The 19,300-nt window shown below is 37.7% G+C and overlaps 1 protein-coding gene across 3 annotated transcripts in view; it reads left to right on the forward strand.

Moving 5' to 3' along the window:
* Nucleotides 1-19,300, forward strand: part of ITPR2 (inositol 1,4,5-trisphosphate receptor type 2) — a 472,019-nt gene that overhangs the window by 98,746 nt on the left and 353,973 nt on the right. For all 3 annotated transcript variants that reach the window (XM_025455430.3, XM_025455431.3, XM_049102671.1), the window contains 3 exons: nucleotides 81-164; nucleotides 466-612; nucleotides 4,626-4,721. In XM_025455430.3, coding sequence (XP_025311215.1) covers nucleotides 81-164; nucleotides 466-612; nucleotides 4,626-4,721 — 327 coding nt within the window. The remainder of the gene's footprint in view (nucleotides 1-80; nucleotides 165-465; nucleotides 613-4,625; nucleotides 4,722-19,300) is intronic.

Raw genomic sequence — 19,300 nt, forward strand, 5'->3', positions numbered from 1 at the left:
CTCTTTTTACTAGTTGGAGGAATAATTTCTGGTATAAAATGGCATCACAATTTTGTAACTTAACATTTCTTCATTAATAGGTGAATGCTGTTAATTGCAACACTAGTTGGAAAATAACTTTATTCATGAAATATAGTTCCTATCGAGAGGATGTACTAAAAGGAGTGAGTATGTGCTGCATGGAACATTTGTTAGAAGAATTGAAGGTAGTCTTACTGAAATTCCAGATGCAAAACCTATGTATTTACTAGTATTCGTAGTTTAGAAGATGATTATAAACCTTAATAGTCACTATGGGTGTTTCATTGAGTTTTCTTCTCTATAGTTTGAAATGTATAAATAATCACTGAAAGCCAAGTAAGTAGGAGAAGGGCCCTGAGTATCAAAACCAGGAGACATCTGCTTCTTAGGTCTCTTTGTTCAGACTTTTCTTGGAACTACAGTGTTCTTTTCCTGTTTTCCTAGGGTGATGTTGTTAGGTTGTTCCATGCAGAACAAGAGAAGTTTCTGACTTGTGATGAATATGAGAAAAAACAGCACATTTTCCTTCGGACAACCTTGCGTCAATCAGCCACTTCTGCTACCAGTTCTAAAGCGCTCTGGGAAATAGAGGTGTGTAAATATTTTTTGGACTTGAGTAAATACTTATATAAGAAAGAAAAGATTTACCAGGCTGATTAATTTATTGTTATAGGCATCATTTAGGATAAATCCATAAAACAATGATATTTGTGAATGAACTTGTACCTCTTCATTACTATAATCAATTTGAAATGTTACTACTTCCTTTACCTATCCTCTCTGGAGCATCTCTTTTCCTGTCTCTCTCTCTCTCTCTCTCTCTCTCATCTAATAAGAGAATATATAGATGTTCCTTTTAAAAAATTAATTGTGAAATATTGTCAAGACTGATCAGTATGCAGGTGGGACACCTGGGTGGCTCAGTGGTTGGGCTTCTGCCTTTGGTTCAGGGTGTGATCCTGGGGTCCTGGGATTGAGTCCTGCCTCGGACTCCCAGCAGGGAGTCTACTTCTTCCTCTTCCTGTCTCTACCTCTCTCTCTCTGTGTCTCTCATGAATAAACAAACAAAATCTTTAAAAAAAAAAAAAAAAGGAATTCATCCATCCTTTAAAAAGTATTTCTTAAGCATTGCCAATATGGTAATTTGGAAAATGTAAGGTATGAATTTTTCTTTAAGGGATGTTTTTATACATTGGAAGGGCTAAGATAGACATAATTACCTATGAATAAGCCAGCATTTGATAAGTTCCATCCTGATTTAATGGACATCCAGGCCTATAGCAGTGGTTCTCAACCATTTTAAATCCATCACTCCCCTTTTACAGCATATGTTTTGTGACACTTCCTTTCATATCAAAGTCATAGTAATATTATTTATAGATTTACATGATTGAATATTAATAAAATCCCTATATTTCAATTTAGAAAAAAACAAAAGGAAACAATGTATAATAAATATCGTAAAATATTATGTTTCAACATGTAAATAGTTACTGTAGAAGGTATGATAGTTGTATCCATCTTGAATGAGTACATTTGGATTTGAAGAAGTGGTAGGAGACCAGGATCAGAAAACATTGTATACAAGTATAGGAAAATGAAAGATCAGTGGTAAATGTGCTCCTTGAGTATCCTGCATTAGGGGAAGTAATAACAGAACACGCTTATTTGTACATGATTAAAAAAAGAAGGAAATAAACATATTGAAATAGGGATAACAGCACAAATTACAGACTATTGAAACAGAAAATGAGGAAGTGTGATGTTTATGCTAATGAGCTGAGCCTTAATTATAATTGTAACATGAAAATAATTCTCTAAGTTTTGACATGGCTTAGAATAGAGAAAATAGTACAAAAAGCATATTTTCTATCTTGAAACCCTGCTACATGTTGGAGACAGTCTTTAGCATTCAGAAGAGATCTTATCCTTCAAGAGGATACGTTTATAGAGAACTGAGAAAGTCTCAGAAAAAACAACCATCACCAAAGCTATGTGATATTCTTCCCAGAAGTCTACCTGATAATGTCTCTTACCAGGGTTAAGACTGAAATAAAACAAGCAGCTCCCAAATAAATACATAATTAAAATATGTATTTTTCACACCGTAGATCTCTTATCATTGTACTCTAAAAAATTAAAGAGATATAGGGATGGCAATAATGTGAGGTATAATTTTAAAGTTTTATTAATGAAATGCAGTAATAAAAAAGTCATATAGTGACTTCCTATACAGTGAGTTCCCTTCATTTCATGTGTTTATGCCTATATGATATTTAAGTCACGTGTTTATGTCTATATGATAAGTCTTTTAAAAGAATTGTGACTCTTCTCGCATATATTTACTATTAGTTTTCTAGATTTTGCTGTATCATTGCATTGTAATCCTTTCCAACAAAACATGTAGTTGAAAATACTCTAACTGCTATAACCCACCAAGTGATCAAAATGGAGAGAATGAATCCGTTATTTAATAATTCTGAAATAATGCCTCAAATTCATTTAAGCTTCCCTCCCCATAGTGAATTTCTCTTCAATTATCAGCCTTTGACTTGATATGAAGACTTTTTAATATGTGAACATATTACCAATTTATATTTGTGGTAGGCTCCTTTCTGTAGGAGGTTTGAATGAGGTGGGCTGTGCTTCATCAGTCAGGGTGGCCAACGTGCTTCAAGCAAAGAGGTATTTGGTGTAGGAAATTAGCTCTCAATGTTACTGGAAGGACTGGACAGGCAAAACTAGGATAGGGAACATGGTCTTATCTGGCAATGCTAAAAGTTACTCCTTGAGCCCTCAGGTGTCTTCTGTGCTTTAGGAAGCACCTACACCATCTTGCAGGAGCCTGCACTAGGCAGCTGCCACCCCTTTACTGGAACCAAAGAGGAAGCCGCCTTCTACTTTTCTCTGCTTTCCACCCTAATGGAATGACTTGAGAACCATGCCAGTGAGGCTTCCCACCCCTGTGATACAGAAAGAGGAGCACTTGGAAGGGTGAGGTGGGTCCTGAGTGCCACACACAATGTCCAGCATATGCTCAACTCCCCTGTGACTTGCAGGATATAGAGTATCTTACCTAATGCTGGATCATGCCAATAACATCCTGCCAAAATCACTGTGATGGATGAAAACACCCTTCTTTCTGTATCTCCTCTTGTCTCCTAGAGAGCTGTACTGGCGTTGCTAGACCTACTAGTGTATAGGATAGGAGTTCTTAGTCTGGGGTCTGTGATGAGCTTCAAGCCATTTGTTAACCTCCATCAGTTGTGTACGAAATGTGTATGCATGTGAGGCAACCAATAGATTTGAACAGTGTCAAACGTATCTATTCCTTCCCCAAAGGAGTCAGAGTGTAGCCAGTGTGATTAGCAAAAGATTTGTGGAAGAAGTTTGATTTGAGAACTTAGCCTTGTAGGATGGGTAGGTTTTTGGTCACAGGGAGAATTTTTTTTTTTTTTAAGACTTCATCCACTTTGAAGTATTTTCATAATTATTCTGTTATTGGAACTATCAGATTAGGGGAAGACCCAGATTCTAGAGTCTAGCAAAAGTATTAGAAATTTATATATAGCAACACACAGAATCTGAGGCTGGGGCAGAAGGCCAAGCATGATTAGTATTAACAAAAAGAAGATAACTGGTTGGGGAGAACAATGAAAAGTTCTCCTAGTACTTAATCTTCAAAAAAATCCTATGAGTTAAAATCATTTTGTAACATGATGAAACTGGCTTGAAGATGTTCAGTTCCTTGCTGTGATCATCCCATTGTGACTGACAGAGCTGGGACTCAAACACAGTCATCCTCAGACTTTAAAATGTAGGCCTTGCCTCTGCACCAACCCACCTGGCATAACCTGCTGCTGCAGAGCATCTTCTTTTATTCTCAGTGAGCCTAGTGGCTCAGCATCTAGGGCAAGGCCAAATCCAAGAATGAGTATCAAAGGACATGGTATTAGTAACAAAGCACATGTGGAAAATTAAGTTAGTTGAGAGCTCCAGGCCTTGGCATATGTGATTCTCTCTGCCTGGAATGCTATCTTCCCATCTCTTATGTGACTATTCATTCTATACCTGCAGGTTTCAGCTCACATGTCATCTTGGAGTGGCCTGTGCTAATCACCACATCTAAAGAAGCCTTCCCTAGTTACCCAGTCATGCGCTCTGTTTATATCCTCCTGGCACTTGCCAAATCTCATTTATTGAAAGCTCCAGTCTTACTCATTGCTGTGATCCTATTGCCTCAGAGTCCCTGGTGTATAATAAGCTTTTACTACGATTTGTTGAATGAATATTTGAGTAACAAATGGGGGAGAACCCCTCAGTATTTCCATTTTCAGCCTGGGAAACCTGTCTTTTGGAGTAAGACTGTATTTACACACTTAAGACCTGAGCATCACGCGTGCACACAGTGGGTTAACTGTTATGTCTCTTGCTAATTTGCGGGAAAATTTGTTTTTCTGCCATGTTGTCCTTTCATGAAAACATATATTGGATTTGGCAAGTTAGCGTTAACAGGCGAGCACTTTGTGTAAACTGTTGGCACCTTCTTGCCAGTAACATGACGATATTTTGTGCTTTATTATTGTTGCTCTTTTTGTCTGTAGGTAGTTCATCATGACCCATGCCGCGGGGGTGCTGGACAATGGAACAGCTTGTTCAGATTTAAGCACCTTGCAACTGGGAACTATTTAGCTGCAGAGGTAAGACTCATGGATATAGTGCTATTAAATCTTTGACTCTGAAATAGTGAAATAAGCAGTTAGGTTCTCCGAAAGGTGCTGTATTTGTAGGTGATTATACTAAATTTGATTATTGCCTATTATAATCTGGATTGGCATATCAATTATTCTTAAGATGTGAATATTAATTGAAGCCTTTCAATAATTTTTGTCTTAAACATTAAAACAACAAGTGGCACCTAGGTGGCTCAGTAAGTTAAGCGTCTGACTTGTGATTTTGGCTCAAGTCATGATCTCATGGGTTGTGAGATTGAGCTCCACACTGGGCTCTGTGCTCAGTGAGGAGTATACTTGAGATTTTCTCTCTCCCTCTGCCCCGCCCCCCAACATGTTCACTCGCATGCACGTGTGTGCTCTCTCTCTCTCCCTCTAAAATAAATAAATATATCTTTAAAAAAATTAAAACAACGATAACAGAACACTGGTGGTTGGTTTACTTTAAAGTCGAGTGCAGTAGAGTATCTGATTTGCATATGGATGCGATTCATCCTAAACTTTTTTATTTAGCTTCGCCCTTTCAGAATGTGTGCATTGGAGAAATGACCAACTCATTGTTGGTATCGTAGAGCCTTGATAGTTTCAGGTCATCTTCACGGAGACTAGTCTCACTAGTGGGTGGCTTTTATCGTTCAAACCATTGGAGAAGAAAGGTGTTTATTCCTAAGACACTGAACTGTCCTAAAACTGTTAATAAAAATGGTAAAAACAAATAAAATCTTTTCTTTTTATGTCAAAGCATGTTGACAATTGGTAGATTTGAAGGGTGGATAGAAGTAACAGCATAGAAGTTTTAGAAATGACTTAATTAAAGTTTGGTTATCTAATGTAAAAATAATTTTGAAAATATTTGTTTTTTAGATGAAAAAAAATGTCCATTCATTCTACTCTCTTCAACTCTATTTTTCAACTTAGGGCTTTTTCTGGGATTCAAAACCAGAATTTGGCCTTAGAATTTTTAGTATTAATTATCTCACTTTTGGCTTTGGATGTGAGGGAGGATAAGGAAGTGAGGATGCGGAAGTGATGAGAAAAAGGTGTGGGAAACAGGAAGTTTCTGTAAACATGCTGATCCCTGTCTCAACCAGCACTCAACACCATTACCCTCTGCATCCTATTAATCTGTGACAGTTGTCCTCATAGTACTTTCCACTATTTGATTTACTGTACATTTTTTTCCCTTGACATTCTCTTTCAGAATGTATGCTCTCTGAAGGCAAGGATTCTTTTGTTTTTTGTTTATTTTTGGATCACCACTCTGTTCACAGTGGGTGGTGTCCCACATCTAGGGTGGTGCCTGGGACTTAGAAAGCATTTGATGAATGTCTTTTGAATGAATGAATGAATATAAGAAAGCTCTTTAGGATTCTGTAAGCTTAGAAGATAGGAAGAAGATTTTGTGATTTGTATCCGAGTGGCATTTGGAGTCATGTTTGGGCATATTAATCTCTCTAAAATCCAATTTCTTCCTCTGGAAAATGGGAATAATCACAACATTTATATACTAACAATATTAAGAGAATTAAGTGAGGTAAAGTGCTTGGCATAATGTGGTAAACATCCAGTAAGTGATGCTGGCATGGTTAAATTTATTGTGAGAAATAGAGATTACTCTTACTTTTATAAATATCTGACTTATTATTTATGAATCTCTTCAAATAAATGAAATATAGCTTTGCAATTTATGGGCTGTTTGCACCATGAATGTTTTGAAGTAACTTTTTTGAAAAGTAACACTTTGACACTGCAAAATTAAGCTGTAAGGTAGAGAATCTAATCTAAAATAAGAATTAGAAAAGCCTATTAGATGTCTTATAAAAGATTAGAAATTAACATCAAAATTATCTTGGATCTTATATTAGTGACTCTTAATTTACTTCAATCAATGACTGTTTTTACTACTGACATTCTATAGACAACTGACATGATTAATTGGTTAATTTCTGCAATTAAAACTTGTATCATTGATACATTCAAATACCTAGATTAAGAATTAAACTGTTAATTAACTTTGATGATTAACTTTGATGAAGATCCAAGACCTTGATACATAAAAGAATTTATTTAAAGTTGAGAAATAGAAATCAGTTCATTCCTTGAAAAGATTTTTAAAAGACTATTCTGTCTTTAGAGAATATGACTTTAAATGTCAGATGCTATTTTGTCCATTAAAGAGTCTGGTATACTTGTAGGATCTTTTCTTTGACCTTTAATACTTGAGATAACATCTTTTTTTATGGCAAGGTGAGAGAAGGAGAATTAAGTATTAAATACATCTCTGAAAATGGAAAGCTAGGAACTTATTTTCTACTGATTTTAACTCATAAAATAGAATGGGTGCTTCTGTGTACTATTTTATCAGTACAAGAGAAATCTTAGCTTCAGAATAGTGGCATCCATAGGTTAAAGTTTTATATTTCATTTGTCAGCTAAGGTCAGGTAAGGTCCTGGTACAGTCACATCTCACGATGCTTGTCCTACTGATGTGAAAGTGTCTATAAATGTGGCAAAATCACAGTTATTGTAGTCCTTGTCACTTGATAAAAAAATTGATTTCTAGTTCTAGTACCACAACAGGTCGCAATTAGCCTCTGATGGCAGTTAAAAAAACAATGCTTATCCTTTTCTTATTTTGCTTTAAAAAATGCCCGGGTCTTTAATTTCAAATCATTCCCAACATTTGGATTTGTAACTTCCTAGCCTTATTCATTTTCTTATATTATATTATATCCTTATTCATAGGAGAGAACAGGTCCTTGACTTTTATTGAAGTTTTTAGTTTTATCTTTAATATCTAGATACTTCTTAAAAAATAAAATACATCATAGGATGTTGAAAATACAAGAGTTGGGAATAATTATTTTTGGAATTCATAGCAGCAACAGACATCCTCTTTAGGATTTCTTTTTTTTTTTTTTTTTTAAATTTTTTATTTATTTATGATAGTCACAGAGAGAGAGAGAGAGGCAGAGACACAGGCAGAGGGAGAAGCAGGCTCCATGCACCGGGAGCCTGATGTGGGATTCAATCCCGGGTCTCCAGGATCGCGCCCTGGGCCAAAGGCAGGCGCCAAACCACTGCGCCACCCAGGGATCCCCCTCTTTAGGATTTCATACCATCTTTCATATGTGCTTTTTAGGTGACTGATAAATTCACAATGTGGTAGGGAATGCTATAGAGAAGGAAGCAGAGGAGTGAGTTTCTGCCCTCAAAGAACTCACCTCTTAGGGCAGCCCTGGTGGCTCAGTGGTTTAGCGCCGCCTTCAGCCCAGGGTGTGATCCTGGAGGTCTGGGATCGAGTCCTGCGTCAGGCTCCCTGCATGGAGCCTGCTTCTCCCTCTGCCTATGCCTCTGCTTCTCTCTGTGTCTTTGATGAGTAAATAAAATCTAAAAAAAAAAAAAAAAAAGAATTGACCTCCTAGTTTGGAAGACAGTATACTATAAGTGGCCACATGATGGTCAGGAGACAGGATCATGTCAGGCTGATTATGTGTGCAGGTGGAGGTAGGTCAGCATGAAATTATCCAAAGAAGGCTCTTGCTTGGGGTGAACTTTTTTCTGGTTTTCCAAGAAAGTAACAGATACAGGTTGGTAGAGAAACAAAAGGACAATCATTGTAGAAGTTGTCAAGGAGACACAGGGTTGTGGACTGTCCAAATCATATGTGGACAATGAAAAGAGGGAGGCCTGATTCAAGGAAAGGAGTTCTAAAAGAAATTATTGAGGGATTCCTTTGCTTGAAGATTTTGATTGGAAGGTTTGAATTTGATCTAATTAGTAATGGGAATAAATTTGAAGTAGTTAGCTTATAGGCTGAGGCTGGACAGCTATACGTAAACATTTGGTAGACACAGCGATGTCACTAGAAAATCTAGTTTCTGCCCTAAAAGAGCTCTCAGTACAGTGTGATACATGTATTATAGCAATAGGAATAATGGTGTGCTTATGGGGAAACACTAATGTGCCAGAGAGGTTTAAGGAATGGCGAGGAGGCCCGAGGAGGAGCTGCTTGGTGGATGAGTAAGGCAGGTGGGGAAGTGAGAGAAAGCATGTTCGGGCAGTGAGAATAGCTTTTGCACAGGCAAAGAGGTGTGTGGTATTGTACAGACTAGTTGTTTTTTTTTTTTTTTAAGATTGATTTATTTGACAGAGAGAGTGTGAGAGAACACAAGCAGGGGGAGTGGCAAAGGGAGGTGGAGAAGCAGGTTCCCCACTGAGGAGGGAGCCTGATTCCAGGCTTAATCCCAGGACCCTGGGATCATGACCTGAGCTGAAGGCAGACATTTAACTGACCGAGCCACCCAGGCGCCCGGGTACAAACTAGTTTTGTATGGATAATACATATGTGTATCACACATAGGATATGTGTGAGTTTGGAAGTGGTGCTAGAAGGTGGGAGGGGAGTGGTACGACCAGAGATGTAGGGCAGCTGATTTTTTTCAGGCCATATATATTAAGCTAAGGAGAATTGGTTTTATTTTTAAAGAGCTGTGTTCTAAATAAATTTATGTTTGGAGATGACCACTCTGGAGTTGCATTGGCTAATGCAGTAGTCACTAGCCACATTTTCGTTATTTAAATTAAAATAAATACTTTTGAAGAGTCAGTTTGTCAGTTACACTAGTCACATTTCAAGTGTCTCAATAACTACATTGTCCTGGATAGCACACATTATAGAACGTTTCCATCATCACAGGGAAAGATCCAGTTGGCAGAGCTGCTCTGGAGCCTTTGTAAAAGCAACTGGAAGGGATCACCTTAGAGATAGGGAGCCCAGGTAGGTGACAAAAGTCTAATACCTCTAGAATATTTTGAAGACTTGAACCAAGGGAGTGGCATTGGTAATGGCAAGAAGGGTGAGTGGAGAAGACATTTTTAGGACATGGAAACAATGGAGTTGTAATCCATAAATGTTAAAGGTTAAGGAGTTGGAAGATTCTGGCTTTGGAGAACTGGTGATGTCATTCTCCAATTTAGAGAAAATGGGAAGAGGTGCAGCATTGATGGGGAAATAATCCATTCAGTTTTGAGTATGTCTAATTGGAGGTGCTGTAGAATGTCCAGGTGAAAACGCCTGATAGGTACAGGATTCACATCTTTGGGGATTGTCTGGCTGGTCAGCATTAGCATGGCTGACATCACCAGGCAGTACAAAAAGAGTGAGAAGATGTTTGAAGGTGGAGCTGTGGGGAACATCATCTTTTAAGGGTGGACAACAGACGGGGAGCCTGAGAAGTTAGAAAAGCAACTGGAAAATCCAAAGGGCTGAATCACAAATGTCAAGCAAGGGAGGATAGAGTTTCAAAAAGGAGAGTGCTACCGAAAAGGTCAGGAACAAAATGTATTTACAGCATTTGGCAAGAACACAGTCATTTGTGATTGAGAGCATTTTTAGTGGAAGCCAGAATCCAGGGGGTGGAGGAATGATGAGGAAGCCAGGAAGCGGAAGTAGGGGTGAACTGACTTTTCATATCAGGGCTATGAAGGAGGAGGAACATTAATTAAAAAAAAAAAAGTCATACAAGATAGGTTTTTATTTATTTTTATTTTATTTTTATTTTTTCAAGATAGGTTTTTTAAAGGTATATTAAAAAAAAAAATAAACTGAGAACAGAGCTGTTTTTTCATTAGAGGAAGTTCCTGGCAATGTGTTACTCTTTTCCCTCAGCCTTTCTATTCTCAATATACAAATTGATAATTTGAAATATTACTTTCATGTGCTTGAGGCATTTCTGGTAAATTGGATTATTCCAATTTCTTGAATTGCCTTTGAATATATGGTGTTTCTATTGGCCAGTGTGGCAAAGAAAGCTAGTGTGGTAGGGAAAAAAATCTCATATATACTACTCACAATCTGTCTGACTTAAAGCAAATATTTAACCTCTCTGAATCTCTGTTCCCTTGTGTGTAAAAAAGATGATAATATATATTACATGGGATTATTTTAGAATTAAGATATGGAGTGTTCAGCATCTTGCACATAAAATATATCCAATAACTATTAAGTCCCTTCACTTCCATTGAGAAGGGAACAGAAAATATGGAGTAGTGTTATTATTACCATCACTACTCCTACTATTATTATGATTATAATTTTTATTTAGCACTGATATTTCTTATTTATTTATTTATTAATTATTTTTTAAAAACATTTTTTTTTAGCACTGATATTTCTTTATAAGCTAGGTTTTTTTTGGCGGGGGGATATAAGGGTTCACCACTGGGTACATGGAATAGTGTCTAATATTTAATCTATATTCAGTAAATACTACATAATCTAATGGATGAATCGGAGAGAGAAAGACTGAGGCTATACATCCAGTCATTTCACTTTACAGAAAAAAAGAAGCCCAGGTTCAGAGAGGTGATTTACTTTGTCCAAAGTTCAAAACAAGATAATGATAGTCTTTGGGTTCGATGCTAGATTTGTGGGGCTTCATCTATACCATTGATTCTCAGCCTAGGGTGATCCACTTGGCCAGGGGAGACTTGACAATGTCTGGAGACATTTTTATTGTCAGACGGGGGAGAGGGAGCTACTGGCATCTAGTGGGTAGAGGCTAGGGATGCAGCTAAACATCCATGCACAGGGCAGCCACTACAACAAAGGATGGTCTGGTTCCAAATGCCAGTAAGGCCAACCTATGTTGAGAAACCCTAACCTATGTTACACCATCATTTGTCAACTGCCTACTAGGTGGAAGCACTATTTTGAAACAAACAAAGGTGATTAACACTTGGTCCTTATCCTTTGGGAGTTTGCAGTGTAGAAGAGAATATTAATCCAGTCACTGAGACATCTCCTTTGCAATTACTTTCAGCATACACCTACATCTGAGATAACTGATTTTGTGTAATGTTTAAATTATTAACATCTATCGATGACCACAGTAAATCTCACAGTGAGTTTCAAGGGCTGCAATCTTAAATATAAGCACAAATGAGAAAAAAAACAAACCCTCACAATTTTACTTATACATGCACCTCCTAAACCTGATATTCTATTTTAACCAGTACTTAGAGGGTGGTTAAGTTTTTCAGAAAAAATATAATGAGGCTATTGCTTGTGTAGAAATGTAGGGGACACTATCCAAAGGAAATTAGACCATTTTATTCGTGGAAGCTTCTATAGTCTAATTATAGAGACAAAACACATAAACTGCCAGCTATTTAAGAATAGCACTATAAATATAGTGCTATTTTGTTTTAGGGAATTCAAAATTTATTTTTGAGAATCACACAATGCTAGAAGCTCATCGACAAAACGTGGAACAAAGTATTTAATTGTGAATTAGAGAATGAAGCCATTTGTGGCTTTGTCAGATAATGCATTACAGTACATTTACAGTACCGTATTGTTAGGCTGCCTTCCTGTGATGTCAGTTTCTGTGGTCCATACAAAAAAGAAGGTAACATGAGAGGAAAGAATGGAAATAGTCATGTATGTTTGCATTTAATACACAGCATGGTTGTAAGCACACTCATTGCCCTAGATCTTTTACTTGTATCGCCTTATTGGTGCAAGAGAGTTCCCAACCATATCAATGGGGGTGGGGGGGATAATTTTATCATATTTTGAGTGGAATAATATGGGAGTCTCAGTAAACTGTTCTTCCATAGTCATGGGAGCAATTGTAAATCACATATCACAATTTCTGATCCCCTGCTTCTACATTTTCTTTCTTTGGGTATTCTTAAAGCAATAATGATCCTTCCCAGAACAAGAGAGACCGAGTAATGCAAATCATTTTATGCATTAAAGATTTGATCATTACCCTTCCAGAGACAGCTAATTTATTTGTTTGTAGATAGGCCAGATTTCCACCAGATGGCAGTAAACACTTATTTCCTAACTATGCAACAGACTTCGGATTTAATTAATTAGTTAAAAACTTAGTACTCAAGAACCTGTACACCAGTATAGAATCTTATGAATGCTTGGGTTGTAGTTTTATGTATCCTTATGTTTAATTTTCCATTAACTGTGTCAGCCGTCGTTTATGGTTTGCATGTTTATGTATGTATATGTATATATAAACAAATACAATGGAAGAAGATACATACCAGACGCTCTGCGCGCGCACACACACACACGTTATATATTACAATATAAATTGTGCCTGGCACATATAAGCATTTAATAAGGGTTATTTTCCCCTTCTTTTCTTTTTTAGACTTGTCAGAATAATAGATTGTCTCTGAAATGCCAGGCATTGGAAAAAAGAGCATATATAATTATTTAAAAATGTATAAGTGATGATTTTAATGTTATATAATAAAATTGATCAAAACACATTTCATAATAAAAAAGTAACATTTAAAAATTTTTCATTTATTTGTTCATAAGACTGAGAGAGAGAAAGAGAGAGAGAGAGGTAGAGACACAGGCAGAGGGAGAAGCAGGCTCCATGCGGGGAGCCTGTTGTGGGACTCCATCCTGGGTCTCCAGGATCACACCCTGGGCAGGCAGAAGGCAGGCGCTAAACCACTGAGCCACCCAGGGATCCCCAACATTTTTGTTTTAAGAAAATGAGTGTATATTAGAAATGTTCTGTCTGCTTCTTGCTATTTTGTTAGGTGGAAAGATGGAATTGTCTTTCATTTGATTGTGGTGCAGTCATGGTTTTCACTGCCTAAGTGTTGATGATCTCTGTTTCTCTTTCTCTGCCACTTTTCTATTCTGACTTGTGACATTTTCTACTTGACTCCTTTCGAGCCCTCTTTGGCCATTCGAATGAGAACTCCCTTCAGAGGTTAGTACTGCGTCTTTGCTCTTCATATTCTCTTCCTGGTACTCACTCCCACAGTTGCAGTGGGTCAGGAATTTTATCTCGAATATCCCACTGCCACTGAGGCTTAATAAATATGTCTAAGATTAAATTGTTTTTTTTTTAGATTAAATTGTTTTCCCCATAACAGTGCATTTTCTCAATTCAGTGTTAAAAACTTGAGAGGATGACAAACATATTTTTCTGTCTCAGTTTACACATTACAATTCTATTGACTCTCTCTGTAACATCTTCTGATCTGCTTTTTCCTTTATATTCAGCACGATTATTTTTGTCAGGGCTCTGCTACTTTTTACTTGAACTACTGTGCTTGGTTACTTTGCCTCGTTCATTCTCTATCTCTATCTCCTACTCACCATGGCCAGTTGAGGATTTTTAATGCAGTGGTTTTGCAAACAGTTCCCCAGTGATATTCAAAATCTTTCTGAAGATGTAAACCCATTAGGCTATGGTTTAAAAGCCCCATTGGTCTGGGCTGGCTTGGATCCCACTTTGGATCCCACCCCTCCTCTTTATGGAGGCAGGAGGGAAGGAGGGAAGTAACATGGTAACTGAAGGATGTAGCGTTGGTATCATCAGACTTGGGCTTCTGAGTAAGCCTACCATTCACCAGTGGTGTGGCTTTGCACTTCAGAAGACTTCACTTGATATGCCCCAGGGGCCTTATCTGTAAAGTGGGGTGAAGAATCCCTTCTAATAGGGGGCACTTGGGTGGCCCAGTTGGTTAAGCATCCAACTTGGATTTCAGCTAAGGTCATGATCTCAAGGTCGAGAGATGGAGCCCTGTGTCGTGATACCCTGTGTGGAGCTCCCCCCCCCCCCACACACACCCAGCTTCACGCTCAGCAAGGGAGTCTGCTTGAGATTCTCTCCCTCTCCTTCTGCCCCTCCCCTCCATGTACCTGCATGCATTCTCTCTCAAATAAATAAATCTTTAAAAAAAGAAAAGAATCCCTTCTAATAGGATAATTGTAAGGAAAATGAATTAACCTTTAAAAGCATATAAGAAGTATTCCAAAAATGACACTTAAGAGTCTTCTCTGAACAAGTCTCATTTTCTCACCTGTGTGGCATTCACTTCCTCTGTACTACGTGTCTTCTTCACTCCTTTCTTTCTCTGCCAGTTATGATTATACCCATCCTTCAAGGCTTATCTCAGATGTTACCTTCTCTATGAATAATTCTTGAATAAAATTGCCTACACAGATCCCTCCTTCCTCTGACCTGTATTATTCATAAATTATTCATTCTTATATCTCTTGCCACATTCTATTTTATGTTACAGCTAACTGTATTTATTATTAACTTATTTTCCCTTCTAGATTGTAAGGTCTTATAGTCAGGGACCATATTCTCTTTGTCTTTGCTAAAATACCATATGGCACAATGCTTTGCCCATTATAGATGTTCTATTAATGTTTATTGAATAAATGATTGAATAGCATGTTAGATCTCTCTCTCTAATGCCAGACTTATAATTTATTTTTAAGGTAAGGAAATATTTCTTTTAAAGTCCTAAAAGATTTAGGAATCTTTACATGATCATGTCTTTTTCCCCCTTCTTTTTTTTTTTCTTTTTTTTCCCCCCCTTCTTTAGAAATAATATTTTTTTGGTTCATCCTTAGTCTAGTTACTTTTATATTACCACTCTTATTATATTCAGAGAAGGAAAGCAGCAGTATAATTAAAACATACATTAAAGCATATATTTATTTGGTCTTCAGTTAATATTGGTGAACTGATATAGGCATAGGTATATTCGGGTGGCTTCTCTTCCTCTTCCTCCTTCTTTCCGTCCTCTTCCTCCTTTTTATCCTCATTATTATTATCACTTTCGTGAGTTTACTGAAGCAATAACTCCATATTAATTATTTAAAAAAACACATTACAGTCGGAGAGGCACAAGATGAAGCAAAATCTAATTGATAGCACCATCTTTAGTATTGTTGCCAAAGACATGAATGTATAAAATTTAATTACATACATTTAGTATGATTAGGCTTTGATCATAGACTTCTCATTTAACAGAGGAGGACCCTGAGTTCCAAGGTTAGAAGACCTTTCCTAAAGCCCTTGGGTATCTTTTTCCAGGGCAGAGCCTGGAGTCCAGTCCCAGACTTCCCTTAGGGATTGACTTAGGCATTGAAATGAGTGACCCCAACTGGGTGAATATGTGGAGACTGAATTTCAGAAAGCAACATTGTCTTTGGGATGGAATTTAACTTACATTTCAGACGGCACACATGATTTTGTGTACAACCTAGATATGTGAATTCCTGTTCCTTTATAGATTTTAATTAGGATATATCATGGTTTCCAGCACAAATTTCCTTCATAGTGTCTGTAGCAAACTATTCTGAATCTTACTGAATGAGCATTTTGACCATAAGATATATCCGTGGTTATACATCCTGCATATCTCTTGGAAATAAATTAGCTGTAATTTTAGTATGGCTTTTTTTTTTTAATTCGAAAAAAAATCTGAATTCTTCAAATTGAAATCAAATTAAAAAATGCAAAATATTGATGCTTGACTAAAATAGCTGGATAAGCCCCTCCTGGGCACTTTGTTGGAACTATCATTACTACCAAGTAAAAGTGTGTCTTTTTGTGTTTGAATAATCAGTACACAGGAGGCCAGTTAATTCACAATCTTTTTGGCTTTCTTTCTTTTTTTTTTTTTTAATTTTTATTTATTTATTTATGATAGAGAGAGAGAGAGAGGCAGAGACACAGGCAGAGGGAGAAGCAGGCTCCATGCACCGGGAGCCCGATGTGGGATTCGATCCCGGGTCTCCAGGATCGCGCCCTGGGCCAAAGGCAGGCGCCAAACCGCTGCGCCACCCAGGGATCCCCTCTTTTTGGCTTTCTACATTTCACTCCCGGATTCCAAAAGCAAGAATAATCCTGTTTTGGGATTAATTCTTTTATTTGTAATTCAAGGGAATTTAAGGAGCCTGAGATATGTACCATAGAAAAAGAAAGTTCTGCCTCAGATCTCCCCAGCTGCTGGCCTAGCACTAACAGGCAACTTGGAACTCTGTCCGTTTTTCTTACCCCCTCCCCTGCCTCTCATTGTTAGTTCTAAAACCTGAGAGAGACCTGTCACCTGGCCTGTCTTGTGACTCTTGGGCTGGGTCTGCTTTCTATCTACTCCCCTCCCTTATACCACCCCCTCCACCCCCTGTTTCTGGTTTGTTTAACCACGGTTTAGTTTTATTGGACCTTAAAACTTGTGTATATGGAGTCATACAGTGTCTGGCTTCTTCCACTTACAATATTTAAAAAATTAATATATAATTGACATATAAACTTTTATTAGCTTAGGTGTACAACATAATGATTTGGTGTGTGTATATATTGTGAAATGATTACCTCAGTTAAGTCTAGATAACATCCATCACCACAGGTAGCTATAAACATTTTTTTCCTTGGATGAGAACTTTTAAGATCTGCTCTCTTGGCAACGTTCACATAGGCGGTACAGTATTGTTAACTACAGTCACCATGCTGGACATTATATTCTCAAGACTTACTTTCTTATAATTGGAGTTTGTTCCTTTTGACCACCTTCACCCACATCACTCATTCCCCATCTCCCACCTCTGGCAACCCACCGTTCTTTGTATCCATGAGTTCTCTTTGTTTCAGGTTCCATGTGTAAGTGAGATCATACAGTATGGGTCTTTCTCTGATGTATTTCAGTTAGCACAGTGTTGTCAAGGTTCATCCATATTGTTGCAAATGACAAGATTTCATTCTTTTTTATAGCTGAACAGTATTCCATTGTATGTATTTTTGAGATCCAGCCATATTGTCGTATCAGTAGCTCATCATGTTTTTTACTGAGTAGCAGTCCATTGTTTGAACATGCCACATTTTATTTATCCTTTCTCCTGTCACATGGTAAGCATTTTTGTCTAAACCTAATTTCTGACTCTATTTTTTGTCCCTAGCATTGTTTTCCCTTTTGTGTTCCCTGCTCATTGTCCTCAAATGAATGTGTCAGTCTGTTTTGGTTGATTTTCCTGGGGTATGGTAACCTTTCCATACACAGTTCTTCAGCTGAGCAAAGCTTTATTTTGTGTTATCTTTGATCATTTCTTGTATCCCACCAGCTTTCTCTTCCTTTTCAGTACAACTGTCATCCATTAATTGATAGGCCCTTCTCTGGTCCTCCAATGACTATTTGCTTTATACTAATTTTTATTTTTTTATACCTTTCCTCTGTATTGAGAGATGGCTGTTCAATTTTTTTATGCTTTGCATCACTCATTTCCTGCAGCATCAACTGTGCTTTTTTTTATTGCTGCCAACATGGAGTTTAATTTTGTATTTGTGTTTTCATTTTTAGTGAAATCCTTCTTAACTTCTTTTTTATAATTCTTTATGTTTTGATATTATTTATGTAATTATTTTTGTATTATATTTTCTGCTGCTCATTTTATTCTGTTGTCTTTACATAGAGGAAATGTTTACTTACACTCTCTTGAATATGCCAAGCCATTTCCTGAAAGTTTATTTTGCATCATACCATAGAAAATATTCAGAAAGATTCTCAGAAAAGAATTTCGCCTTCTAACATCCATGCTTTTTAATCAGTCCCATGTTGTTTTTTCTTTCCTTCCTTCCTTATTCTCAGACTAGTGGGCTCCATGCAGAACCAGATGGGTTGAGTGGATAGTCTTTTTGTTGTATTTCTTAAAACTCTCCATCTTTTTTTCTCAGTCTTCAGACAAAAGGCCAACCATAGGACACGCTGCTGGTGTAGGTCTCAGGTCCAGCAGATGGCACCTCTGCCTACCTGGGCTCTGTAGCACTTGCTTCTCTCTCCTGCCCCTTTACCATTTGTACCATATTGGGCAGTGTAATTTCCACATATGAAGACACTGTTCTTTCTCTTCTCTTTAGACAGTGATTCTCAAGAAAGCCTTCTGCTATCTCCTGCCCCCTTGACTCTGTTCATTTGTTTTCTGAGCTTTGTCACATTTCTGTGGTCATGAGAAGGTAGAGGTTCCGGGACAGTGGATGGGTGCCCTGGGGAGACAGGTGTCTGCTCAGGCTGACGATGCTTCTCAGCGGTACACACTTCTGTGTAGGTTTTTGGTGGCCAAATACTTGGAGTCTCTGAGTAAATGGATGAACAGGGGCGACCACAGCAAGTATCCTGACTGTGTTCACGAAGCTATTAGTTTGCAGTGAGGTTGAGGTATGCCACGAGATAAAACCCAGGGAAATGTCTGCTTCTCCCCACACACCAGCTGCTGTGTGAATACTGTCAGTCCATCGTAGCTTTGAGCTTAAGTTGTTTTTCAGTCTTGTTTTCAGTGAGATTGGAACTTTTTTGTTTTGTTCTGTTTTGCTTATGATCCTTTCAGCACCTTCATTGATATTGAGTAGTAAGTCGAGAGGACCTTCCTCAGGGCTACTAGCCAAGTGTTGTTCTGAGAAAGACTCTTGACCTTACATTTTATTTATGTATTATTTATTTATTTATTCATTTTTTAATTTTTATTTATTCATGAGAGACACACAGAGAGAGGCAGAGACATAGGCAGAGGGACAAGCAGGCTCCTCGCAGGCGGCCCGATGTGGGACTCAATCCCGGACTCCGGGATCATGCCCTGAGCCAAAGGCAGACGCTCAACCACTGAGCCATCGAGGCGTCCCTTGACCTTACATTTTAAATGGTGACTTTAATGCTTGCGGTTGTATATTATATACACCAATCAATTCCTATTAATATCGTTAAAA

This window comes from Canis lupus, chromosome 27 (assembly GCF_003254725.2).
Source record: "Canis lupus dingo isolate Sandy chromosome 27, ASM325472v2, whole genome shotgun sequence".
Classification (NCBI taxonomy): Eukaryota; Metazoa; Chordata; class Mammalia; order Carnivora; family Canidae; genus Canis; species Canis lupus.